Genomic DNA, 22,508 nt, shown 5'->3' with positions numbered 1-22,508 from the left:
CCGCCCGCCCGGCAGCCAGCGCTGCGCCGGGCCTCGCTCCCCGTGCGTCCTGCGGGGGCGGCGGCGCGGAGAGGCGGCAAGCGCAGCCGGGGAGGGGGGGGCAGAGGCACAGACAGAGGCGCGGAGGCTTGGAGAGAGGAGACGTGGAGGGAGGGACGGAGCCCGGACAGCGGCGGACACGGCAGCGCCCGCCAGGCGCCGAGGGCTGGGCACCGAGAGGGGCAGCCCCTGTGGCCTCTGGCCGTCCATGCACAGAGCGCCCTCCCCCACAGCCGAGCAGCCGCCGGGCGGAGGAGACTGCGCCCGCCGGACCCCGCAGCCCAGACCCAAGTTAGTGGGCAGAGGGAAGCGGCGGGGAGTGGAGATGGGTGGAGCTGGACTCGGGAAAGGGGTCCGGAGGGCGGAGGTCGAGGAGAGAACGAGGGGAAGCGGGACGGGGGTGGGGGGTGGAGACTGATGGAAAAGGGGGTGCGTCTTCGAATTAGGGGGCCCTGGGAGCAGGTAGGGAGCGGATGAAGCTGGATATGAAAGAGTAGGACCTAATTCTCTATCCCCCGTTTACTCTGCCGGCGTTACCCGGCATGTGAGCCCCCTGCAAAGAATATGGGGTCCCCCCCAAGAGCCAGGGGAAGCCCTGGACTCTGCTGGTAACAGGGCTGGGGAGGGCCGCTGCCCTGGTTCTATCTAACGTTGGTAAGGAGTACGCGGGCCCCAGGGTCCGGGAGAAGCCGGCGCCTTCAAGCCAAGGAAGCGCATCAGCAGGGCTGTGGAAAAGCAGGGCAAGCCTTAGGCGTCCCTCTCCTTTCTGTAGCTTTATTTGCAGCACGCGGCGGAGGGGAGTTTCGGTGTGCAGCCCCTCCCTCAAGGGGCCTTGAGCCGCGCCTCCGCTCCACTTAGAGGTGTGGGTGGAAAATGAGGGAGAGGAGGGTAGGCGGGAGCCCCTGGGGCGGTTTTCGCCCACTGACGCTGCTACTGTGGGAGTGTGTGTGGGTGGAACGGGCCCCAGAGCAGAACAATTGAGGCACTCCTTCCTCCTTCTGCTTGAGCTGGAGGGACTGGCCTACCTACTCAGCAGGTGGGGAAGGTCACTGCCGGGAGAGGAGCCAACTAAGGGGCACTGGACAGTCAGGAAGAGAGGGGAGGTCCTCGAGGAGAGGGGAGGCCCTTGGGAACAGCTCAGGGGAGCTGAGCAGAGCAGGGGTCCACCTGGCTTGCTGAGTGGGAAAGGACCACACCCCTCCCTCTCAGCCACCTGGATAGGATGCCACCAGGGAGTGAAACTGGCTAGCAGTGGTCCCAAGTGTCCACTGTGGGCAGGACAGGGGGTCTTACATTCACCTCAGTGTGGAAAGTCACCTTGAATAATGCTGAGACTGCTGGGTGTGTAGGGTGGAGGGTGAAGACTGTCCTGGGTGAGGAGGTCCAGCCATGGTAGGGGTGTGCTGGCTGGCCTCAGTGCTCAAGGTCTCCTTGCCCCAGTCCGGAAAAGTAAAAGCTGAGAATGGTGGTGAAGAGCGTTTGACTTCAGCAGATACTGGGCTGGCTTTTGGTACTTGTGGCCAGGCTGGGATGGCACTGGCATGTTTATGCCTCTGGGTAATGCCTGATTCTCATAGTCTGTGCGCAGGCTTGGGTACTGGGCAGAGGGTGCCTTCAGAGGAGGGGAAGAGAAGCAGGCAGGAAAGAGAGGACAATTGCGAGTGTGGGCTGGTACCCAGCAGGGGGACTTGTACTGACTGCCTTCCTTTCTCTCTACTGCGCTCCTCCTTCCCAGGCCCGGTGCCCGAGCCATGGCACTGCCTCGGACACTGGGGGAGCTGCAGCTGTACCGGGTCCTACAGCGCGCCAATCTCCTTTCCTACTATGAGACCTTCATCCAGCAGGGAGGGGACGACGTGCAGCAACTGTGTGAGGCCGGTGAGGAGGAGTTCCTGGAGATCATGGCACTTGTGGGCATGGCCACCAAGCCCCTCCATGTCCGGCGCCTGCAGAAGGCACTGAGAGAATGGGCCACCAATCCAGGGCTCTTCAGCCAGCCTGTGCCTGCTGTGCCTGTCTCCAGTATTCCACTTTTCAAGATCTCCGAGACTGCAGGCACCCGGAAAGGGAGCATGAGCAATGGGCACAGCAGCCCAGGGGAAAAGGCAGGCAGTACCCGCAGTTTTAGCCCCAAGAGCCCCCTTGAACTTGGAGAGAAGCTATCACCACTGCCTGGGGGACCTGGGGCAGGGGACCCCCGGATCTGGCCAGGACGGAGCACTCCAGAGTCTGACGTTGGGGCGGGAGGAGAAGAGGAGGCAGGATCACCCCCCTTCTCCCCACCTGCAGCGGGAGGAGTCACTGAGGGGACTGGGGCTGGGGGGCTGGCAGCAGCTGGAGCTGGGGGTGGTCCGGATCGACTGGAGCCAGAAATGGTACGCATGGTGGTGGAGAGCGTGGAGAGGATCTTCCGGAGCTTCCCAAGGGGAGATGCTGGGGAGGTAACGTCCCTGCTGAAGCTGAACAAGAAGCTGGCACGGAGCGTGGGGCACATTTTTGAGATGGACGATAATGACAGCCAGAAGGAGGAGGAGATCCGCAAATACAGCATCATTTATGGCCGCTTTGACTCCAAGCGGCGGGAGGGCAAGCAGCTCAGCCTGCATGAGGTGAGGACCCCATTCTCCTAGCGTTGCACTTGGCTCCCAGGCCTCAACCTACTGACTTTGGAGAATCTTCATACTCCCCAGGTCTGTTTCATTGCCCCTTGACCAAGACCCCAGGCCCCATACACCCCAATCCCAGCCGCTGCAATGCTTTCCTCCCCATTTGAGGGGGAAGCAGAGATATAGGCAGGAGCCCAGGTGTCCTGCTCTACACTGCTCAGGACCCCACAGGTGGAGGAGGCTCCAGGTATTCCCAGGAAGCTGTGGGTGCTGACCTCTGTCTTCCTCCTTCAGAAAGCTGCATAGTGTCAAATCCTAAGCAGGCATCTAATGGATGGGCTTCATTTGTCTGATGGTGTAGGGGTGTGAGGAGGTCTGGGCAAGGCAGTGAGGAGTTAGGATTCTGACCGCTTTGGTGGCCCCCTCCACAGCTGACCATCAATGAGGCTGCTGCCCAGTTTTGCATGAGGGACAACACGCTCTTACTGCGGAGGGTGGAGCTCTTCTCTCTGTCTCGCCAAGTGGCCCGAGAGAGCACCTACCTGTCTTCCTTGAAGGGCTCCAGGTGAGACTCCCTTCTCCCAGGTTCTTTCTAAATTAGAATCCTGCCAAGGAGCTGGGTCATGACCTAACCTCCAGTTCAGGTACATGTAGGCCTGCTTCCTGTCCACCCGCATGTCCTGCTTTGCGCCAAGTCCGCTTGTCTGCAGTCTGGTTCCTTCTCCTATCCGTCTCAGGTCCTCTCTGATCCCCCGCCAACAGTAGTACCTGAGCTGGAGACTCTTGCTCAGCCAGCGTCTTTCTAGAGTCTTAAAGTAATGCATGCTTCTCACCAGATTCTGTGTTTTCCCATCGTGTGTCCCTCCCTCCTTAGTTCTCTTGTCTTTGCAGGCTTCACCCTGAAGAATTAGGAGGTCCTCCGCTGAAGAAGTTAAAACAGGAGGTAGGTTTTCCAGGGTGGATGTAGGGGGTTAGTGCAGTCTCCCCCAGCCCCCTCTCTTGCTAGGTCCTCATTTCCCCATTTGGGGCATCCGCAGGTTGGAGAGCAAAGTCATTCTGAACTCCAGCAGCCTCCCCCAGGCCCTGAGTCCTATGCACCCCCATACCGCCCCAGCCTGGAGGAAGACAGCGCCAGCCTGTCTGGGGAGAGTCTGGATGGACACTTGCAGGGTGAGTGTGCATCAGAACACTTTTCTCCTCGCTGTGGGGGTGGAGTAGGTGGGAGGAAGGAGCCAGGAGGCAACTGCCTGGAACAGGGTTGGGAGGCCTGGCTGGATGGGGGCAAAGGGGCCTGGGCCTATGGGTCTGCTGTGCGGTTGAGGGTGGGGGTTCCGTTGACTGTAGTCCCTTACCTGATCCATGCCCATGCCCACAGCTGTGGGGTCATGCCCAAGGCTGACGCCGCCCCCTGCTGACCTGCCTCTGGCATTGCCAGCCCATGGGCTGTGGAGCCGCCACATCCTGCAGCAGACACTGATGGATGAGGGGCTGCGGCTAGCCCGCCTCGTCTCCCACGACCGCGTGGGCCGCCTCAGCCCCTGTGTGCCTGCGAAGCCGCCTCTCGCAGGTGAGGCAGCAGCAGTGCTGTCCCCAAGCACCCCTACCACCCAGGCCCCACCCAGCAATCCTGGTGTCCTGGGGCCAGGTGGGAGGAAGAGGGATGTAGTCGCCAGAGGGAGCCCGGCAGTAGGATGGTTGGGCTCTAGCCAACCAGGCCTTGGGTTGAGGAAGGGAGGATCTGGCAGGGCTGTTCCCACGGGGGAGGGTCTGACCCTAATGGAGATCTGTGAAGGGGGAGCTGGGGTGAACAAAGGGACAGAGAGTGGGGGACTAGGGGAACAGGAACCAAGAAGGGAAGCAGAGATAGAACTGCCACCTAGGTGGGAGGGTACAGCAGGCTAGGAGTCAGGGTGGGGTTGCCCAGCTTGGAAGCAGAGGAGCCCAAAGGGGGATGCTTTGTGTGTGGCTGGGGGAAGGGAGGAGTCTGCCAGAGGGCCAAGCGGCTGGGCTGAGAGTGATGCAGCAGACAAAGCCACCAACCCTGGCTTGGTATTTTTAAACTGTGCGTGGGTGGGAAGTGGGGGCGGGGACTTGAAGGGGGGCTCTTCTTGGGGGAGGAGCTGGGAGGCTGGCTTCCTGTATTCCCCTTGATTTGGCTTCTAAAAAACTTGAGGGGCATGGGAGGGTAGGTGGGGCCTGGGAGGGGGCCACGGAGGAGTGGGGGCAGTGGAGCCTGGGGGGGGGGAGGGGGAGAGGTCAGAGCCAAGCCACCCCCACAGCTCCTGACAGAACCAGAAATTCCAGCGGAACGGAGGCGGGAGAGACAGAGAAGGAGAGAGACACATACAGAGAGAGAGCTACACAAGGCCAGAAAGGGGAGGGGGGCACACACACTTGGGTGTGGAACCCACCCCACACCTGTAAACGTGTGGTGGGCAGGAGGCAGTAATTCAACAAATCTAGCCCCTCTGCAGTCTTCTCTACTCCTGTCTCCCGTCCAGCCACCTCTCTGCATCGTTCACCCCACAGCCTCCTAACCTACCTCTTCTCCCGGCAGAGTTCGAGGAAGGGCTGCTGGACCGATGCCCTGCCCCAGGACCTCATCCGGCTCTGGTGGAAGGTCGCAGGAATAGTGTAAAAGTGGAGGCTGAGGCCAGCCGGCAGTGAGGGGCACACTGGTGTCTTCAGACCTGGGACTCAGACTTCTGGCTCATACAGACTCCTATGTTCTCCATCCCTGGCATCTAGTCACGACCCTGGATCCTTCCGCTGCCCTTCTCCTGCCTCCCCACCTGCTCCATGGACATTGAACTATGGGGCTTCAAGCAATAACGAGCAGGGGCCTGGCAAGAGGACACAAGGAGGGTGCGTGGTGCCCCTTCACCCTTGCCTAGAGCAAGGGGGCAAGGACTCTGCCTCCAGGGCATTTGGGGTTCTCCCCTCCCTTACACAACACACTCCCATTCTCTGTAGCTTGAACCAGTGGTATGAACAGTTGGATTCAGTTTGGACATGGGGGAAAGGGGGAATTCCCTGGTAAGGTCCAACATCTAAAAATCGCAATGCTTCCCCCCAGAACTGGGGGCCTGGGAACACTGGACCTGCTCCTTCTCCCCTCTTCTCCCCCATTTTTGTGCTTCTAGTTTGTTTCTTTAATTTAACAAGTGCTGCAGTTTGCCCACCCATCCCCATCTTTCCCCCAAGTCCTCAGCAACTTTTTCCTTCCTGCCCTCATGGGGGTTGGGGGGGAGGGTGGATGTGGGGTCCCCTTCACCAGCCCCCTCAGGAGGCCTGGGTTGGACTCAGGGTCTCCCTCAACTGGGGGCTGGACCGCAGCACCTGTCTGAGCAGTTAGAGCGTCTTTCTTTTCAGATCGTGTACAGTAGATTATTTATTTTGTTATTTTGGAATAAAATTTATTTTATGGCTTAGGATCGATGGCCCCTAAGAGGGAAGAAGGGTGGCATGGGAATGGGGGAGTGAAGGGAGGCTGGCAGTGGATGGGGAAATAGAAAAGAAGCAGCAGGTAGGGCCCCCTAATACACTCAGAGGACCACACGCCTGGGTCCCAGACTCACCCCCTGCCTCTGGGCAGGATTGGCCATGTTGAACCACCAAAGCTAGAGCCACATACAGATGTCACAGCCACATAGACCCACTAGGGCCACAGACATACTAAAGCTGAGTACATTCAGATTAGCATGTATCAGAGAAGCCAGCACATCTGCTGGTGTCCTTTGTGCAGTGTCTCAAACTTCCAAACTTGTGTCGTGACACAGGCAAGGTCAGATAGATACATGTTCTTTGTGGACACAACAACTAATGTGTGTGACATCCATGGATTAACGTGTCTCAGGTACGCACGCTTTCACACAGCTGTATGTGAAACGCAGCCCTCTTGTGCACAATCTCCTACACGTAGCCAAAAGCCTCCATCTGAGGAATTTGGGGCTGTTTGAAATTTGTTTTTTAATCTGAGCATAACCCACATCTGTAACCCAGGTGTACAGATTCCCCCACCTTCTCCCCGCTAGGTTCTCCTGAACTGCTTCTCCACCTGCCCAGAGCTGGGACCCAAGCCCATCCCTCAGTCCCCAGACTCTAGTACAAAGGTGTGCACGTGTCTGCGTATTTCTACACGGGTGTCCTGGGCCCTGGCTCGAGGTGGGCAGAGAAGTCATCCGTGCCCTAACCTGTGCTCTTGACCGGCCTCCTTCCTACTCGGCCCCATCTTCCAGGGAGAGCTGTGTGTGTGTGTTCTGCGTATGCAGGCGTGTTGGGGCGTGTCTCACTTTGGAACCTGAATTTCCCTTCCAGCACTGGAAGGGGGAGGACAGGGGTGTGTGGTAGGAGGGAAGGAGTGGATAGGCTCCACCCACTGTGCATTTTCCTGGCAGTCTTTTCCTCCTGACCAGGGAGTAGGTGGGGATAGGAGAACACCCTTCCCATCTGCTACTTGGCAGGAGCATGGGCAGGTGTCCAGAGCAGGTCCGTGGGGGTAGAAGAGCTGTCTCTCTGGGTTCCCCTTCCAGGTGGAATCACCAACTAGGATTGGCCCGTAGGTCCAGGTGGGACAGTGAGATCCCAGACTGCCCATAGTGAGAGGGCTGCAGGAGGGGCTGGGTTCCCATGGACCCTCCCCCTGATTCCCCTTGCCCCTCCAGGAGAAGCTTGGTGAGGTCCTGTTCGGTAGGAGGCAGCAAGGGTGGGAACATGTCTTCACCGACCCTGCAAGGAGGAAGCAGAGAAACAGTAGGGTAGGTATGGCACCCACTCCTCTAACCTCCACCCAGCCAACACCCCCAGGTTGCCACTCACCAGGTGCCCTGAGGGAACCCTTGTATTGGCTGGGTCAGGCAGCTCTCTTCTGCCATGGTCACGTCTGAGCAGAGCAGGGGCTCAGGGGTGGACACGGCATGCTCCTGAGACGGGCATGGGAGCAGGCCCCTGTCAAGACCAGAAAAGTAAATAAGATGGGGGTGGGTAAGGCTGGAAATGAATGGAGAGTACGGGATCAGGAGGGAGTGCTGCCACTTACTGTGGGTGAGGTTGGTCAAAGGACAGGTTCATCTGGCTCAGGTTGGGGGGCATCTGCAGGTGAGGTCTAGAAACAGGAAGGAGGGCAGAGTCAGAGAAAGGAAGGCTAGGCAAGGACATGGTGTTGCAAAGTCAAGATCACTGAATGAGGGAACAATTTCCAGCCCCTTTTCCTGACTGCATAGTCTTAGGTAAGCTGTGAGCTCAGTCTTCTCTTCTGTAAAATGTGTATGTGTTGGGTATTGGGGTGGGGGTAGGAGAAAGGACTGAATTAGCTAATGTCTAATGTTTCTTTGGACTCTGGTGGTTCTAACACCCCCAGTCTCCACCCTACCTCAACTCCCAGGAGGGGAGATGTCCTGCCTTGACTAAGAGTTAATAAGCACCAGAGGCGCCCGGGTGCCTCAGTCAGTTAAGTGGCCGACTTCAGCTCAGGTCATGATCTCACGGTTCATGGATTCGAGCCCCGCATCAGGCTCTGTGCTGACAGCTCAGAGCCTGGAGCCTGCTTCGGATTCTGTGTCTCCCTCTCTCTCTGCCCCTCCCCAGTTCGCACTCTGTCTCTGTCTCTCTCAAAAAGAAAATAAAAAACGTTAAAAAAATTTTTTTAAAAGTTAATAATCACCTGCAATTATTATAATAAGAGTGTTACTTGGGGAGCAAAAATGTCTAGGCCATTTCATCAACAGATGAATAACTAAAAATCAAGACAGCAGATAAATGACAGTGGGTTTCAAGGACAAGAGAGGTAATATTAATACTAAACATAGCCCTTGCTATGAGCTTTACAGATATTACTAACTCAACCTTCAAAATAATCCTATGAGGAAGGTAGTATTAGTATTAGCATTAGTATTATTATCAGTATTCCCTATTTTAGAGATGAGGCACCAGACCTAGGCAACTTGCCCAAAGTCAGTAAATGGTGGAGCTGGAATTCAAACCTAGCTAAGTCTGGATCTTAACTGCTAATACCTCAATGGAGTGGACAGAAAAGACAGAGTGTTAGATTTTTGCTGCCCTTTCTCACAGAGGAGCCTCTCCTAACAAATGCAAATACCCATCACCCTTGCAGGTGGATATACTCGCCCCAACCCCAAGAGGTTCTTCCACTTACTCCTGGAAGGCTGGCAACACGTCTTCCCGGGAGAGGGCTTGGTATGAGGGGATGGAGTGAGAGTGTGGTGGGTACACGTGGGACCTGGGGAAAGAAAGCAGACCCTTCTGATGCCAGCCCTTCTCCCAGACACTCCTAGCCCCTCCCTCAAGATAGGGAATCCCTTTCATGGAAAGGAAAATTCCCTACTTCGGCCCCCAATGCCAGCTTTCCCAGCTGCCCATGCTGAACGCCTGTCTGCACAGACCCCTCCCGTTCCTGTCTCTCAAGCTCCTTACACCATATCTGGGCTGAGCTGCATATTCATGGAGGAATCAGGGGCCATTCCAAGATCATAAGTGGGCACCATGGTAGGCATTTGGGGCTCCAGGGTAGGAAGTGGCTGGTCCCTAGAGGAGGGAAGGAGGTATGTGTGACTGACCAAGAGTTGATGCCACCACTTGTTCCTGCAAGTAGTACCGGGCCCCCGCTATCGTCCACAGCCCCACACTTACCTTTCCACAGTCATCTTGATGGTAGCTGGGACGTATCCCCTGCCATCCTTACCCATCTGTTCAGCTGTTGTGGGGAAGAAAAGGAGAACCATGGAGTGCCCCAGGATTGGAGAGAAAGGGATGTGGAAAAGGTGGGCATAGTTGATGGGCAAGTAGGAGAAATGGGGCTTCAAAAATGGAGAGGTAAGTCAGAGATGACATACAGTGTGCATAGAGAGGGGCAATGGGAGTACGGAAAAGATGGGCAAAGGAAGGATTCAGAACTGCCAGCTTCAGCTCACGCTTGTAGTGGCTCCGGAAAGCTTCATCCTTGGGTTTCTTGGGGTAGAGGTTTTTGAGCTGAGCAAGGTCCCGGATTCGGTCCCCCAGTGAACGAATGGATAGGTCTTTGGCAGAGAATGGCTGGATGTTCTCTATCTGTGGGGAGCCTACAATAGGAATGAGACCCTGAGTCCTCTCTGTCCAGACACTCTTTCCCCTACCCAGCTCCACCAGAGGACTCATTCTTAATCTACCAAGGCAAGGGGGAGAAGAATGAGGGTGGGGGCCCTGAGGGAGAGAGAACCCACCAGTCTCCATTCTCACAGACCTCACAGTGAGAAGGCAGACTGCAGAAGGGAGGAGAGAAGTTGGATCTAAGGAAGAACTTCCTGAAGACCAGGGTTGGCACCAAGGAAGGCCAAGACATTTCCGTTCCAGAAGAAACCCCAAAGGGCACAGGTACGGAGACAGAGGACTGGCTTGGGGTGACCTCACCATCCTGGCCCCGGATGACATGGGCAATGGTGATGCCCCCAATCTCTGAGTCGCTGAAGCGAAGGAGGAATGTTCCATCAGGCTCGTTGAGAAGAAGACTAGTGACGTACTGTTTGCTGATGAAGCCAATGATCAGCCTGGCCAGGATGAAGGAGAGGATGGGGGTAGAGGCACTGGCTGTGGAGAAGAAGCTAGAGGTACAGCTACTCAGGTCACTGGGGCAGAGACTCACCGATCAGACCAGTAGCTCCGGAGACAGCGTTTGGTGAGGTCCAGGACACCATCGAACCACTGCCAAAAGGTGAAGCCACGACCCAGCAGGATCTCCTGGGGAACAGGGGGGGAGCTAATGTGAACACAGGAGGGCCGGAGTTAGAGCCTGGTTAGGATAGACACTGGGCCATGAGTGCCCACACAGCAGAGTCACAGGGCTGAAGAACCAAACTGGATCTGAGATCTCATCGATGACAATAGCCAATCCTCACATTTACCATGTGCCAGGCAGTATTCCAAGCCCTTTCCACAAATTAATTTATCTGATCTTTACAACCCTATGGAAGTATGTCCTATATGTACCCCACTTACAGATGAAGAAATGAAAGCCCAGAAAGGTCAAATAACTTGCCCAGGTCTATACAGCTGGTGAGAGGCAGAGCTGGGATGTAGCCCAGGAAGTCTGGGCCAGGGTCCATCATAACCACTGTGCTCCACCTGTCCTTAGTTAGGCCTGGTGGAAGCTGAGTCCAGAGAAGGTGTCTTTGCCAGGTGTGAGTGTCCTGTTCCCTTTGCTAACACATTCTCTGGTCATGTAGACTTCTCTTTCTTTTTTGCTAAGAGAGCAGTACATAACTGCATTTACCCAGCTGGTCATCAAGAAAGACACCCAGATCTTTTCCCCCGTTCTTATAGCAGATCCAGTCCCGAGCCACCTCATCTGGAGGTGGTAAAATATAGTAGTAGCTAACTAAGAGCAAGAAATATGGGGTTCCACCCCAGCCATGCCACTCACCTGCTGTGAGGCGTTGGACAAACTACTTAACCCCTCTGAGCATCAGGCTCCTTGTCTGTAAAATGGGGATAATAATAGTACCTACCTCAAAGGGATGTTGGGAGGAGTAAGTGAGATAACATACATAAAGTGCTAAACATAGTGCCTGGCATATAGTCAGCTGTCAATACATGGTAGCTGGTATTACTGAGCATGTCCCTGTGGGATTTCATCCTGGTTTTTGCAATAGGAACTATTTTCCCAATGGGTCAAAGTCATTTTGAATCTGTGTTTACACACAATCTAGATGAGTCATGCAAATCACTGGGAAAGAGGGAGGACGGAGGACCCCCAGACCAAAACACGAGGCATGCCAGAGAACGCATCCTCTGGGCTTACCCCCCGGGCTGAGGGTTTTCCAGTTTGGGCTGTGACAGAGGCTTCCTTGATGGGCATAAGGGGGCATCGCGAAGACCCCAGTGGTCAGTCTCTGGACAGAGGTTGGGGAGGTCCTGAGTGCCTCAGGGATGAATAGCTTAGGGGTGTGAGGTCCGAAGAGCAGGGGAATGACCTTGTTGAACTGTGACCAGGATACAGAACGATGCTGGAAGGCCTCCATGCTGAGGCTGTTGTCATTGAAGATCTTCTGGGCTAGGAAGAGGAAGTGCTCTGGGAGTAGCCCCCGATTGGTCCCCACTTCAGCCATGAACTTGAGGTTCAGAGTTTCACACATCTTCTCCCAGGGCACCCGCTCAGCCACCACAAAGGGCACACGGTCCTGGTGTGAAGTGGGAAGGATAGGGCACTTTAGGCTATCATCCTCGTTCATCCTCAGGAGGGGCCTTCATCCCTCCCACCTCCCCAAGACTGCCCTTCCCAGCCATTGTCCCCCTCAGCTTGCTCACAAAGATGGTGCTTTTCCAAGAGTAGTTTAGGGTACTGCAACATGATAGCTGTTAAGACTCGCATGAAAAGAGGTCAGAAGTACAAAACCAGGAGGTTAGAGAGTATGAAGGAGGCAGAAAAAGTCCGCGAGAGGGAGTGAAGGCCACTTCCGTTGGAACATGTCTGACTCTGGCCCTTCCCGCCATGTTAGAGCCTACCGTGCCTCTGTTCTTCCCCTCCACCACCATTCCAGGTCTTTCCTCACCATCTCAGAGAAGGCATTATCCCACAGGATGGTGGCTTTCGCATTGTTGTCTTGGTTGCCGTGGACAATGACCACCAGGGGCAGAGACAGAGCCTGGCAGGGGTGAGAAGGGGGATCTTCTTACTGGAGCAAGGGGCTTCCTCGGGGAGCTATCTCTGAGAGTGCAGGGAAGCTACTGGATTCACACAACATAGTTAAAAGTTCCCGGTGATTTACCAAATGCTTTCTGAAGCTCGATTAGGGCCTCACTGTAGAGAAGTGGTTACAAGTCAGTGCTATGGAAGCAGACCTCCAGGTCTCCAATGCCAGCTCCAACACTTAGTAGCTGTGTGACCTGGGCAAATTACTGAATCTCTCTGTGTCTCAATGGATTCATCTGTAAAATGGGGCTAATAATAGTACTTAGCTCATAACGTTATTGTGAAAACTGTGTGTGTGTGACTTAAAATAGTACCCTGGTCTACAAAAAATGTGTAATAAATGCTAGTCGCTGTCACACCACGATTCCCTGGCATGTGCACTCTTGCTCCTCCCACTCACCCTTGCCCCAGTGCACCCGAATACCGGACACACAAAGTATGGAGCTATCATGAGGGGTGAGGATTCAGGGCCCCAGCATGTGACATGGAGGGGACCTGGGGCCCCAGCTTGGGCAGCCTGAGGTTCAGTTCACCTGGAGCTGGATGGGGAGTTTGTTGGGGCCAAGTGTGAAGCTGGTGGAGAAGAGCACGGCACACTTCTCCTCGGTGACAGACTCAGTGCCCTTCCGCTCACAGCGCTTGATTTTCTTCAGAAGCTGCAGGGTGGGGTGAAGGAGAGCAAGGGTGAGGACAGAGATGGCTTCTCCTGGATTCCCAACATCCTCTCTGAGGACAGTCCCTGAGTCTGAGGACCCCTGCCCCCCTCTCTGCCACTGCTCCCTAAAGCCCTCACCAGGTTCTTGAACAGGGCAGAGCAGCAGTTCCCAGGAATGCTGTTCTCCAGGGCCACGGTGTTGTTGATGATCTCCCCAGTGCTTTCTCTGCCAGGGGAGGTCAGAGAGTGAGTGGGCGCATTCCAGCTGGGCCAGTCCATGGGTGAATGGCGTGGACTACTGGCCCCAAATCTGCATCTCCCTGCTCAGGTTCTTAAGGAGGGTTCCCATCTTGGCCAAATCATGATTCCCCATCCCATTCCAGCCCTGTTAGGTCCCTCACCTTCCTCTGCCTTGACCATTCAGGGTCCACACACCCCACGTTCCCCCCTCCTCATCACCTGGCTCTTTGCGGTACCAGTTCCCCAGGCTCCTCTGGCCTCCACCACCCTAACAGGCCTTCTCCAGCCCCAGCTTACGCTCCAGCCCCGGGGCCCTGGGGCATGCTCAGCTCCCTTGCTTGCTTCTCAGTCACCATGTCAGCCCTGACCAGTGGAGGCTTGGCTGGGGCCCCCAGGAACCGTAGGCCCAGCAGGAATCGAACCCCAGCCTGGAACTTGGTCTGAGTCTTCAGAACCTGGGGGGGCTGCTTCTCTACCAGGAAAGAGCTGGGAGGAGTGAAGACACAGGGCAGTTAGTGGCTGGGTCCCTCCTGGTACCCTTCCCACAGCTCCAACCCTCTCCCTTCCCTGGGGGTCTGCTCTAGGCCAGGCTGGGGGGTTACGGAGGCATACCTGGTGACGAGGGTTCGCAGGACTTCATCCAGCCGACTAATCAGCACTGCCCGGGCCTTGGGCTCAAGCTCCCCACTAGCCGCCCCCACCTCCTGCTGCAGCTGGGAATAAATGTCCACCAGGCTCTCGCACCTGGGGCCAGGACAGTGGTCAGGGGGCACGGGATTCAGGCTGCCTGCTCCAGCCTAACCCCTCTAGCCCTAAACCCAGAAAGAAAGCAGGATAGTGTGTGTGGAGGGGTGGGATGGGCAGTGGGTCTTGCTACAAGGCACCAGGGCTGAAAGGGCTGTGGGACCTGCCTTGACTCTGGGTTGGAGGTTCTTTCTCTGTACCTGGACCCCTGTGGAAACCCAGCTGCCTCTTCCCCAGGACTCTGGTACCCAGGTCAGCTGCCAGCATGTACGGTACTTTTGCACAAACTGAAAGGTGCCTCCGCCCAATAGACCTAATAGGAAAAGGCTTCCCATTCCTCTGGGCAAGGGCTTGAAGAGAAAAGCATCGCTGGGCATACTTGTTTAGGATGCCGCCTGACAACAGTGTGAACAGTTCTGCTGGAACTGGCTTCTCTGAGTCTCGGCCCATGCCAGGACCTGCTTGCCTGGTTTTTCTCTCCTACCTGTGGGTCCTCCAGCAGGGACAGCAGACACCCACCCCCAGCCCGCCCTTCTATCCCATCAGCCCTGCCCCAACCTCTCCTGTAGTGGTGCCAGGCTCTCCTCAAAGGGTGCACCATTCCCTGCCAGCTGCTGCTGCCGCTTCCAAATCTGGATTCTCTTCAGCACCAGGGCCTGGGTGGCCTCCAGCTCCCCGACAGTCTCCTGCAGCAACGTGGCCAGGGCCTGCGGGCAGGGGAGGCCTGAGCCAGAGACACCCTGTCTCCTCACCCAGCCCCTGAGGGAAGGGCTCTGTTTCTCACCTCTCGGGCATTCCCCTACCCCACCACCATGTGTGACTCTCTGAGGCCTAATCTCCATCCCTTCACAGAACTGAGATCCCTCAAGAACTGCACTTTGAGCTCAAACTCCACCTCCCAGTCCGTCACTGACCTCGCTTTGCCCAGTTCCACTGGCAGGAGCATCTATCAAGTTGCGCAGAGACACTGAGGGTGAGGGCAGAAATCAGGGTTACAGACAGATTTGAGTCAAGGGTGAGGTCCAAGAGGGGATCACTCTACACACTTCCCAGAACACTCTTAAGGTGCCAGGCCAACCTCTTACCTTGGCCAGCCTCGGCACTGGGCTGCAGAGCTTCTCGGAGAAGGCGAGTTTCCCCCACCCGGTGCTGTAGCCTTTGCAGGGCTGTGTTAAACTTCAGCTCCTCCTGCTTCCAGTGGAAGGGCATTGGCAGGTGGCGGAACTGCACAGGCAGGACAGACGCCAAGAGGTGAGATACTCTGTCCATCCCTCTACACTAGGCCTTGGCTCCCTAAAGAGGTGCCTGCTGCTATGCTCTGCGAAAAGGAGACAAACTACTTCTCTTGTCTAGCTCCCTTTCTCTTTTGATGGGTCTCCCTGACCTTTTGGAATCTCCCGGGAATAAGCCCTCTCTCGGCAGAATCAGCTTCTCACCCCTTGCTCTCTCCTCCCTGGACCTCACTACCCTCAGTCCCTCATTTTAAAGCTTCCCTGAGCTTGGCTTGGGGTGCACTCTGACCCCAGGAACCTCCTTTGGTCATCCGGGGCCTAAAACATTGAGCTTTTCCTCAAGTTCAAATTCCTTCTGGTTTCTCATGGCTCAGGCTGAAGTCCCAGGGAGTTGAGTTGGGGTGGGAGGCGGGGGTATTGACAATACCTGTTCCATAACAGCTTTTTTCTCCCCTTGAAGTATTTGTTTAAAAGTGGCCACCAGCTTCAGGGGGTCCCTTTGATATATGCTCTATAGAGACGAAGAGTGGTGGACTAGGTTAGCCTGGCTCTTACCCATGTTGTTCTCCCCCTCCAATCCACGCCACCCTCCTCCATCCACGCGCGCGCGCACACACTGAAAAGGCAGCACAACTGCAGACTCCAGAAGTTTTCATGCATTTGCATGCTTTTAAAACCTAATTTGCATACTAGCTAACAACTAACTACAGGAACACCAATTTGCTTCCAGAGTCCAATTTCTTCCAGTGTTCAATGCTCATCCCAGCTCCACTCCAGCTCCACCCCAGCCTTGTCCCCTTTCCTCCTGCCCCCACCTCCAGGGTGCTGATGTGTTGCAAGATGGCGCTCCCCTCCCCCTGCTTTCCGGCTGAGGCCTGAAGGCGCTGGACAGTGGCTGAAAGTAGAGCGCTAGCCATGTTGCAGCAGAAGGTGTCTGAGCCGACCAGGAACTCCCTGTGGGAAGATCAGGATGAGGAGGCCTCAGGTCAGGGCCTCTTTCGCTCTACTGACCTTCCACCCCTCAGCACACAGCTCAGCGGCTCCTTCCCAGTTCTATTCTCCATCCAGGCCCTCTGCAGTTTCATCCTTGTGCCCTTTGTTCCCCAATTTTCCAGTTGCTGTGGGAAGTGTCCTTGCTCCAGCCCTGACTGCCTTCCTCTATAGCTCAGCCCCCTCAGGGGGCAGAGGACTCCTTGTGTCAACGTGCATAATCTGGTTGGTGTGGCACAGACTGTCCGCTAAATCTAGGCCACCATACGTGGAATAACGGGTCTCAAGTCCCAAAATGGGACAGAGAAAATCTAATGGGGAGGGGGGGGAGGACCTGGGAGGACCAGCATAGGGCAGCTAGGACTCACCAGGGCTGGTTCTCTAGCCAGTCACCCAGGAGATGCCGCAGGTGTTGGGGAAAGTCAACATAGAGCCGTTGCAGTTTTTCCGGAGGCATCTTGGAGACCAGACCCCACAGAGACATGATCTGGGGTTTGGAGGGTGCCTGCTGGATAGGAACAAGGCCACTCTGAGAGGTGCCCAAGAAAGCTGGCCTATGCCTAAGTTCTGGGGGCAGCCAGCAACCTCCTGCAGACAGCCCTCCCAGAGACCATCACCACTACCACTCACAGCCAGACCACCTCAAACCAGGGACATCTTTGGTCAAAGTCTGAAACAAGGTCATCCCTTCAGCGGTAGACAAAGGGGCGAAGGGGCGGGCAGAGGAGGACAGGGGAGGTGGAGAGGACAGAGAAAGCTCTCTGAGAGAAGGCAGAGGACTCAGGTTGCAGCTCTGAGCTTGCTCTGGTTCTGTAGGCAAGGAACCTCCCCACTGTGAGCCTTGACCTACTCATCTCATAAAATAGGAGGCTTGGATAAGTGCAGAACTTTCCAACATTGTTTAAAGTAGTAGACAATTTTGGTTTTAAATCTGTGGAATCGCAATTATATAAATAAAACGTATAAAATTGGAGTTTCACTCTTGAAAGCAGGTGCGGTTGGCCTGGAACTCCACTGCTTCCACTTTCCTCTCCCAGCCTCCTGACTCCAAAGGTGTTCCTGAAGAAACCCAAAGGTTTCAAAATCCCAGGCATCCATGAGATAATCTGAAAACTACCAGGATGGATGAAGAAGAGAATGGAAGACCAATAACAGTTGCCATTTATTAAGCAGTTACTGTGTATGAGACAGTACACAAAGCTCATAATCCCATTAGAGTTTTGCAATAATTTTTAAAATAAGTGATTACACCCTTTCATAGATGAAGCAACTGAGTCTAAAAGAGGCTCTCTAACTTGCCAAGGCCACTGAGCAAGTGAGTTCAGAAATCAGGATTTGAATCCAAGGGGTAACCGACATCGAGCTGTGAGGGCCCCTTCCAGATCCAGATCCCATCATCCAAGGAGGAGGGGCTGTGGGAGGAGAGCTGAAGAAGTGGAGATGGAGGAAAGGGGAAAGCAGAGGGAACTTGGGAAGAAGGTGGGAGAGATTGGAGAAAAAGTGGGGTTAAAAAGCCTGGAGTGAAGAGCCTAGAAGTTGGGGAGAGGAAGCTAGAGGCTGGGCTGGAGTCAAAGGGCAGAGGAGAAAAGATGGAGAGAGGGAAGGAGGAGATGGGAGAAGTAGGGGGGAGAGGTGCATCCCCATTTCTGGGTGGGCTGCAGGGTGGGGAGGTTCAACTGGTGTTTTCCCAAGGGTCTCTCAGCACATGTTTCCCATAATGCCCCTCTCCTAGAGAGGAGAGAAGATGAGCATGGAAACTCCCCGAGGCTCCCCCAACCCAGTAGCCCCAAGCTCTCCTGGTGGGCTTTTAGCCTCTCCTCTCTCCCAAGACCGCTAAAGGGATAGAGAACAGAGGGGCCGTTTTTCTAGAGACTCTAGCTCCAAAGCCCTCTTGTTCCCCATACCCCATGCTCCCCAGCTTCTATCCTCTCTAGCTTTTTTCTCTCAAAGGCAGTATCCTCCCTCACTCAGGGTCTTCCAATAGGCCTTTCTCTACCACCTCCCACCCTGGAGTGAAGCACCTTTAGGTCTGTGTTTCAAATTCAAGGGAGGACTCCATTCCTCTCTTCTCTCTTCCTCTCCTGTTTCTCATGGTGCTCACACCTTTAACCCCAACTGGGGACTGAGGTCATCTTTAAGCAGAAGGCAGCCCCCCCCCCCCCCCCCCCCCCCCCCCCCCCCACCCCCCTTCCGCTTTGCTCTACAAACCCTCGTTGAGTGACCAGTCTCCCAGCAAGGCCCTGACCTTAAATCTCCTCCCCTACTCCATCCCCAGGCATTAGGCAGGCCACACTTTCCCCTACCCCACCCTACAAAAAAGCAGGTTAGGTGTGCCTGCCCTGACTTCAGGCACTTGAAGCTTTAATCCCCCTGAAGACTCGTCGGGAGGAGGAGCCACGGCGCGAGGGGGCGGGGCCAGTGTTCCCCAACACTTCCCAACCGGGAAGGCGAGCCCGGACGTCCACGATACTCGGCAGCCTGCTTCGTGGCCTAAACCCGATCACCTCTATCCCTACATTCTCCAGCCCTCTGACCGTGGGACCACAGGATCAAAAGTCAAAAGAGCTTCTCTGAGTTGCCCAATATGTGTTTGTGGCGGTGGGGGCGGGGAGGTGGAGCCAGTTCAGCACGAGGAGGGTTAACTCCGCGCCGCCACCGGGAAATCTCGGCGTCTACAGCAGCCAAGCGTGGAGCACTTTTGAGGGGGGAAATTCCCCCTCCTCTGGGGCACCATGAGGTCTACATCTGGGGCTCGCTCACCCCCAGCCACACCCTTGAACAGCAGCAACCTTTGGGGGGGGGGGAAAGGATAGGGGCTTGTCAAGGACCCACCTCCCTCTGGCATCAACCCTCTAGGGAGGGGCAGCTACCTCTCCTCCCCCCAGGGCAGAGGGGCACCTCCTTGCCCTCCTTTCCGTGCCTTTACTTGCCCCTGGAGGTGCGGGGGCGGGGGTGTGGAAAAAGTGACCCGCGCGGGAAGGTGGGAGTTCTGGGCCTTACCCATACCAGATTTCTGTGAGAATTTAAACCTGCCCAAACCCGGGACCACCAGCTACCAAAACCAACTGAAACAATTTCTCAGGGACCATACACCCCGCCCAGGGGAGGGTCCTGAGAAGACCCCCGCTAATCCACCCCCCCACACACACACACTCCAAATCAGAGTTCCCCCCTCCCCCTCCTCCGAGGCATCCCCTCACCTTGGCAACCCCTCTGCGGTCTTCTCCCTCTCAGCGGGCACTGCCAGGCCCCATGGGTCTGTAGCTCTGTCCAGCGAGTTCAGGGCTGGCTCTGCTGGCACCCCCCCACATCCACCACCACCACCACCACCACCAAAAAGAGCACACACACACACACACACACACACACACACACACACACACAACCTCTCCCGTCCTTCCTCCTCAGTGTAAGCAGTGGCTGCCCCAGCCCGCTGTTTCCGGCTTCTCCGTCTAACCAGGTCCCTCCCTGGAGCTCTGACGACACAGAGAAGAGAAAGTGGGCTGGAGGAGGAAGAGGAAGAAAGTGGGGTGAGCGTGTGTGCCTCCTTTGCCGGGTGGGGGAGCACGGGGTCCAGGGAGCCAGGACTGGGGCTCAGAGCCTTAGAGCCAGACTGGAGGGGAGCCTGATCCCCACTTATTCTACCCCCTCAAAAGCGATCAACTCTTCTCCAGAAAGTCACCTAATAATAATACCAAGCAGCAACCTGCGGCCCTAAACTGCCTCTCCCATACCCAAACTTGTGAAGGGGCCCAGGGTTTGGGCTCAGGAGTGACTGGGCACCCCAGGGCCTCTGGAAAAGCAAATCCCTCTGGGCTCTGCGCTCCCTCCAGTGGAGGACCCTGAAAAGCAGCCAGGGTGCTGTCTGGAACTCCTAAGTCCTCCTCCCTTCTTGGCGGGGTGCGCCTTAGAGGTCGCGTGATTACTGATGGAAGGGAGTGGGGGAGGGGACCCCAGAGCTCAGAATTCTGGAAGACTCCAGAGGAGTCTCATGCACTGAAAATCATCTCAGCCCCCTCCTCACAGGGCACTACACTTCAGACCCTTGTGGGAAACGACACAAACTAGAGTTGCTGCCTGCAGATTCCCAAGGGACAAGTTTGAATAGGAATCTGCCCTGCAGCCTTGGCAAAGTTCCTGTTTCTGTGGTAAACACTGAGACACACCCAGAAACAAACACATACATGTACAATTTCCTTGGCCATAAGACCTCGCGCGCGCGCGCACACACACACACACACATGCGCGCGCACACACACACACATGCTTACACATGTGCGGGCAGGCTCACAGACACGTTAGCCCTCAGAGCAACAAGCAAGTCACAATAAGACACGCACATACACAACGCTGGCTCAGCTTCTGAGTCATCGTCACAACTGGTGGCTGTTTTTTGCAGCTTTTGCTGGAGGAGGAACTGAAGGAGGCCAAGGGACCCAGAGAGGTCTCCATGCCCCCAAACCTGAGAGACAAGGTGTATAGAAAGGGTGGTCTCTGGGGGATGGTGGGAGATGGGAGGTTTCAACTCCCTTCCTCTTCCCCTAGACAGGGCTGGGCTGAGGGGCCAAAGCTAGGCCTATGCTGCCCCCTGGTGCTTAAACTGATTCTCAGAGCCCAGCTCCTCCCTGTCCTGTCCCATGTGGATGGTCGTGTGTGTGCAAGAGTGCACATGTACATGGAGGTCCCAGCCAGGCAGCAGAGGGTAGCAGTTAAGAACTGGGACTCTGGAGGGGCGCCTGGGTGGCTCAGTCGGTTAAGCGTCTGACTTTGGCTCAGGTAACGATCTCATAGTTCTTGGGTTCGAGCCCCACATTGGGCTCTGTGCTGACAGCTCAGAGCCTGGAGCCTCCTTCAGATTCTGTGTCTCCCTCTCTCTCTGTCCCTCCCCCGCTTGCACTCTGTCCGTCTGTCTCTCTCTCTCTCAGAAATAAACATTAGAAACAAAATTTAATTAAAAAAAAAAAAAAAGAACTGGGACTCTGGAGACAGGTTGCTTGGGTTCAAATCCCTCCAACACTGCTAACTGAACTGCACAACTCTGGGCAAGTTTGCCATCTGTAAAATGGAGCAAATGATCGTCTTAACTCATAAGGTTGTGGGAGTGAGATGCAATAATATATGTGAAGGCTTAAAACAATGCCTGGCACATAGTAAATATTAGGCACTCTTTTTATGGTCCAGAATAAGCCTGGTGTGAGGAAGGCAGAAGGGCTTCCCTCCTATATAGGGGTCCCCAGGTTTGGGGGTAATAATACTGCCACAAAGACAGAAATATTGGAGGTGTGTGTGCTTATGTGTTGACTGTGTCTGGAAGGCAGTGAACTGAGGAGATGGTATGGGTGGAGACGGCAGGTAGGGAGTCTGTCCGTGGGTTTGTATGACCAGCAATGCTGGGACTGCAGTGTATGCACATAGGTGCTCAAGACACATGCTCCCAGGTCCCCACTCTACCCTCAGACATCCACAGACAGTGGCTGCATTCCTAAGGGTCTCAGAAGGTCCAAGTTCCCCCGAATTTTGGCAAGAGAAGGGGAGGATTGAACGCAGTCTCTAACTTTGGGTCCTTTTGCAGGGTAGAAAGGCAGGAGCAAGTACTGGTAGGGAAACAATATTTTCTGTCATCCTCTCTAACTGATTGCACCAATGGGGACACTGTGGTGTCATGGAAATAAGCCAGAGTTAATTAATTAATTAACTGATTTTTAAGAACCCAGAATTTAGAGGCCAATCCGGCTTGGGTATGACACCACTTAAGAGCTTTGTGACTGTGTGTCAACCCCTCAAATGGAGACAACAGTTCAGCAAAATTTAAGGAGGCACTCATCTTCAGGTTGCACAGTTGTAGGGTCTGCTAGACTTTCAGTAATGGCACCCCCACTTGCATGACCCTGGGACTGGGTACCTTGCTTGCCTCACCCATAAGCCCTGCCATCCCACCAAGTGGTCATAAAGATTACATGAGAGAAAGCATAGGAAAAAGGAACTTTGTGGTCTGTAAAGGGCGGTTTGCAAGCCAATAGTGAGTCACAAAAGCAATCTGAAGACTGTTTTAGTTTGTTAAGGCTACCGTAACAAAGCATCACAAGCTGGCTTGGCTTAAACAACCAAATTTCTTGTCTCACAATTTTGGAGGCTAGAAGTCTCAGATCAAGATGTTGGCAGGGTTGGTCCCTTCAGAGAGCTGGGAGGGAAAAATCTGTTCGAGGTATCTCTCCTTGGCTTGTAGATGGCCATCTTCAAGTTCATGTGGTGTTCCCCCTATATTTGAGCCTGTCTCCATATTTCCCCTTTACATAAGAACACCCGTCATATTGGCTTAG

General features: G+C 55.2%; 2 protein-coding genes across 4 annotated transcripts; one reads left to right on the top strand and one right to left on the bottom strand.

Annotated features, from left to right (window-relative positions):
• Positions 1–14: 14 nt before the first annotated feature.
• NAB2 (NGFI-A binding protein 2) lies at positions 15–6,077 on the top strand. Of its 2 annotated transcripts, XM_040491662.1 has the most exons (7): positions 15–330; positions 1,775–2,648; positions 3,077–3,210; positions 3,537–3,588; positions 3,683–3,815; positions 4,021–4,212; positions 5,203–6,077. In XM_040491662.1, exons 1-7 carry the CDS (start codon positions 248–250, stop codon positions 5,310–5,312), a joined length of 1,578 nt encoding a protein of 525 aa, XP_040347596.1. In that variant the 5' UTR covers positions 15–247; the 3' UTR covers positions 5,313–6,077. The 2 variants fall into 2 exon arrangements, with proteins under 2 accessions (XP_040347596.1, XP_040347597.1); XM_040491663.1 differs by lacking the exon at positions 4,021–4,212.
• STAT6 (signal transducer and activator of transcription 6) lies at positions 6,019–19,863 on the bottom strand. 2 transcript variants are annotated; one of them, XM_040491661.1, is made up of 22 exons: positions 19,389–19,863; positions 16,557–16,693; positions 16,014–16,152; positions 15,626–15,709; positions 15,052–15,190; positions 14,881–14,933; positions 14,525–14,673; positions 13,835–13,966; positions 13,520–13,708; positions 13,121–13,208; positions 12,861–12,983; positions 12,188–12,280; positions 11,609–11,815; positions 10,282–10,376; positions 10,050–10,186; positions 9,575–9,721; positions 9,294–9,357; positions 9,078–9,188; positions 8,800–8,883; positions 7,684–7,749; positions 7,464–7,592; positions 6,019–7,373 (listed from the first exon to the last, which is right to left on the bottom strand). In XM_040491661.1, exons 2-22 carry the CDS (start codon positions 16,670–16,672, stop codon positions 7,184–7,186), a joined length of 2,535 nt encoding a protein of 844 aa, XP_040347595.1. In that variant the 5' UTR covers positions 16,673–16,693; positions 19,389–19,863; the 3' UTR covers positions 6,019–7,183. The 2 variants fall into 2 exon arrangements, with proteins under 2 accessions (XP_040347595.1, XP_040347594.1); XM_040491660.1 differs by having other exon boundaries at positions 16,557–16,696; positions 19,389–19,862.
• Between the last annotated feature and the right edge of the window lie 2,645 nt (positions 19,864–22,508).

This window comes from Herpailurus yagouaroundi, unplaced genomic scaffold (assembly GCF_014898765.1).
Source record: "Herpailurus yagouaroundi ecotype Mexico unplaced genomic scaffold, PumYag 182, whole genome shotgun sequence".
In the NCBI taxonomy this organism is placed as follows: Eukaryota; Metazoa; Chordata; class Mammalia; order Carnivora; family Felidae; genus Herpailurus; species Herpailurus yagouaroundi.
This window is presented reverse-complemented; position numbering and strand designations above follow the sequence as displayed.

Bases quoted from the DNA above. Each gene is read 5' to 3' on its own strand.
- STAT6 (XM_040491661.1), bottom strand. From the start codon at position 16,672: ATGTCTCTGTGGGGTCTGGTCTCCAAGATGCCTCCGGAAAAACTGCAA. The intron at 14,934-15,051 runs GTAAGAGGTTGG...CCTCACCCTCAG, and splicing joins CAGTGCCGAGGCTGGCCAAG to TGTCTCTGCGCAACTTGATA. The intron at 7,750-8,799 runs GTAAGTGGAAGA...TCCTGTTTCTAG, and splicing joins GTGTTGCCAGCCTTCCAGGA to ACCTCACCTGCAGATGCCCC.
- NAB2 (XM_040491662.1), top strand. From the start codon at position 248: ATGCACAGAGCGCCCTCCCCCACAGCCGAGCAGCCGCCGGGCGGAGGA. The intron at 3,211-3,536 runs GTGAGACTCCCT...TTGTCTTTGCAG, and splicing joins TCTTCCTTGAAGGGCTCCAG to GCTTCACCCTGAAGAATTAG. The intron at 3,589-3,682 runs GTAGGTTTTCCA...GGGCATCCGCAG, and splicing joins TGAAGAAGTTAAAACAGGAG to GTTGGAGAGCAAAGTCATTC.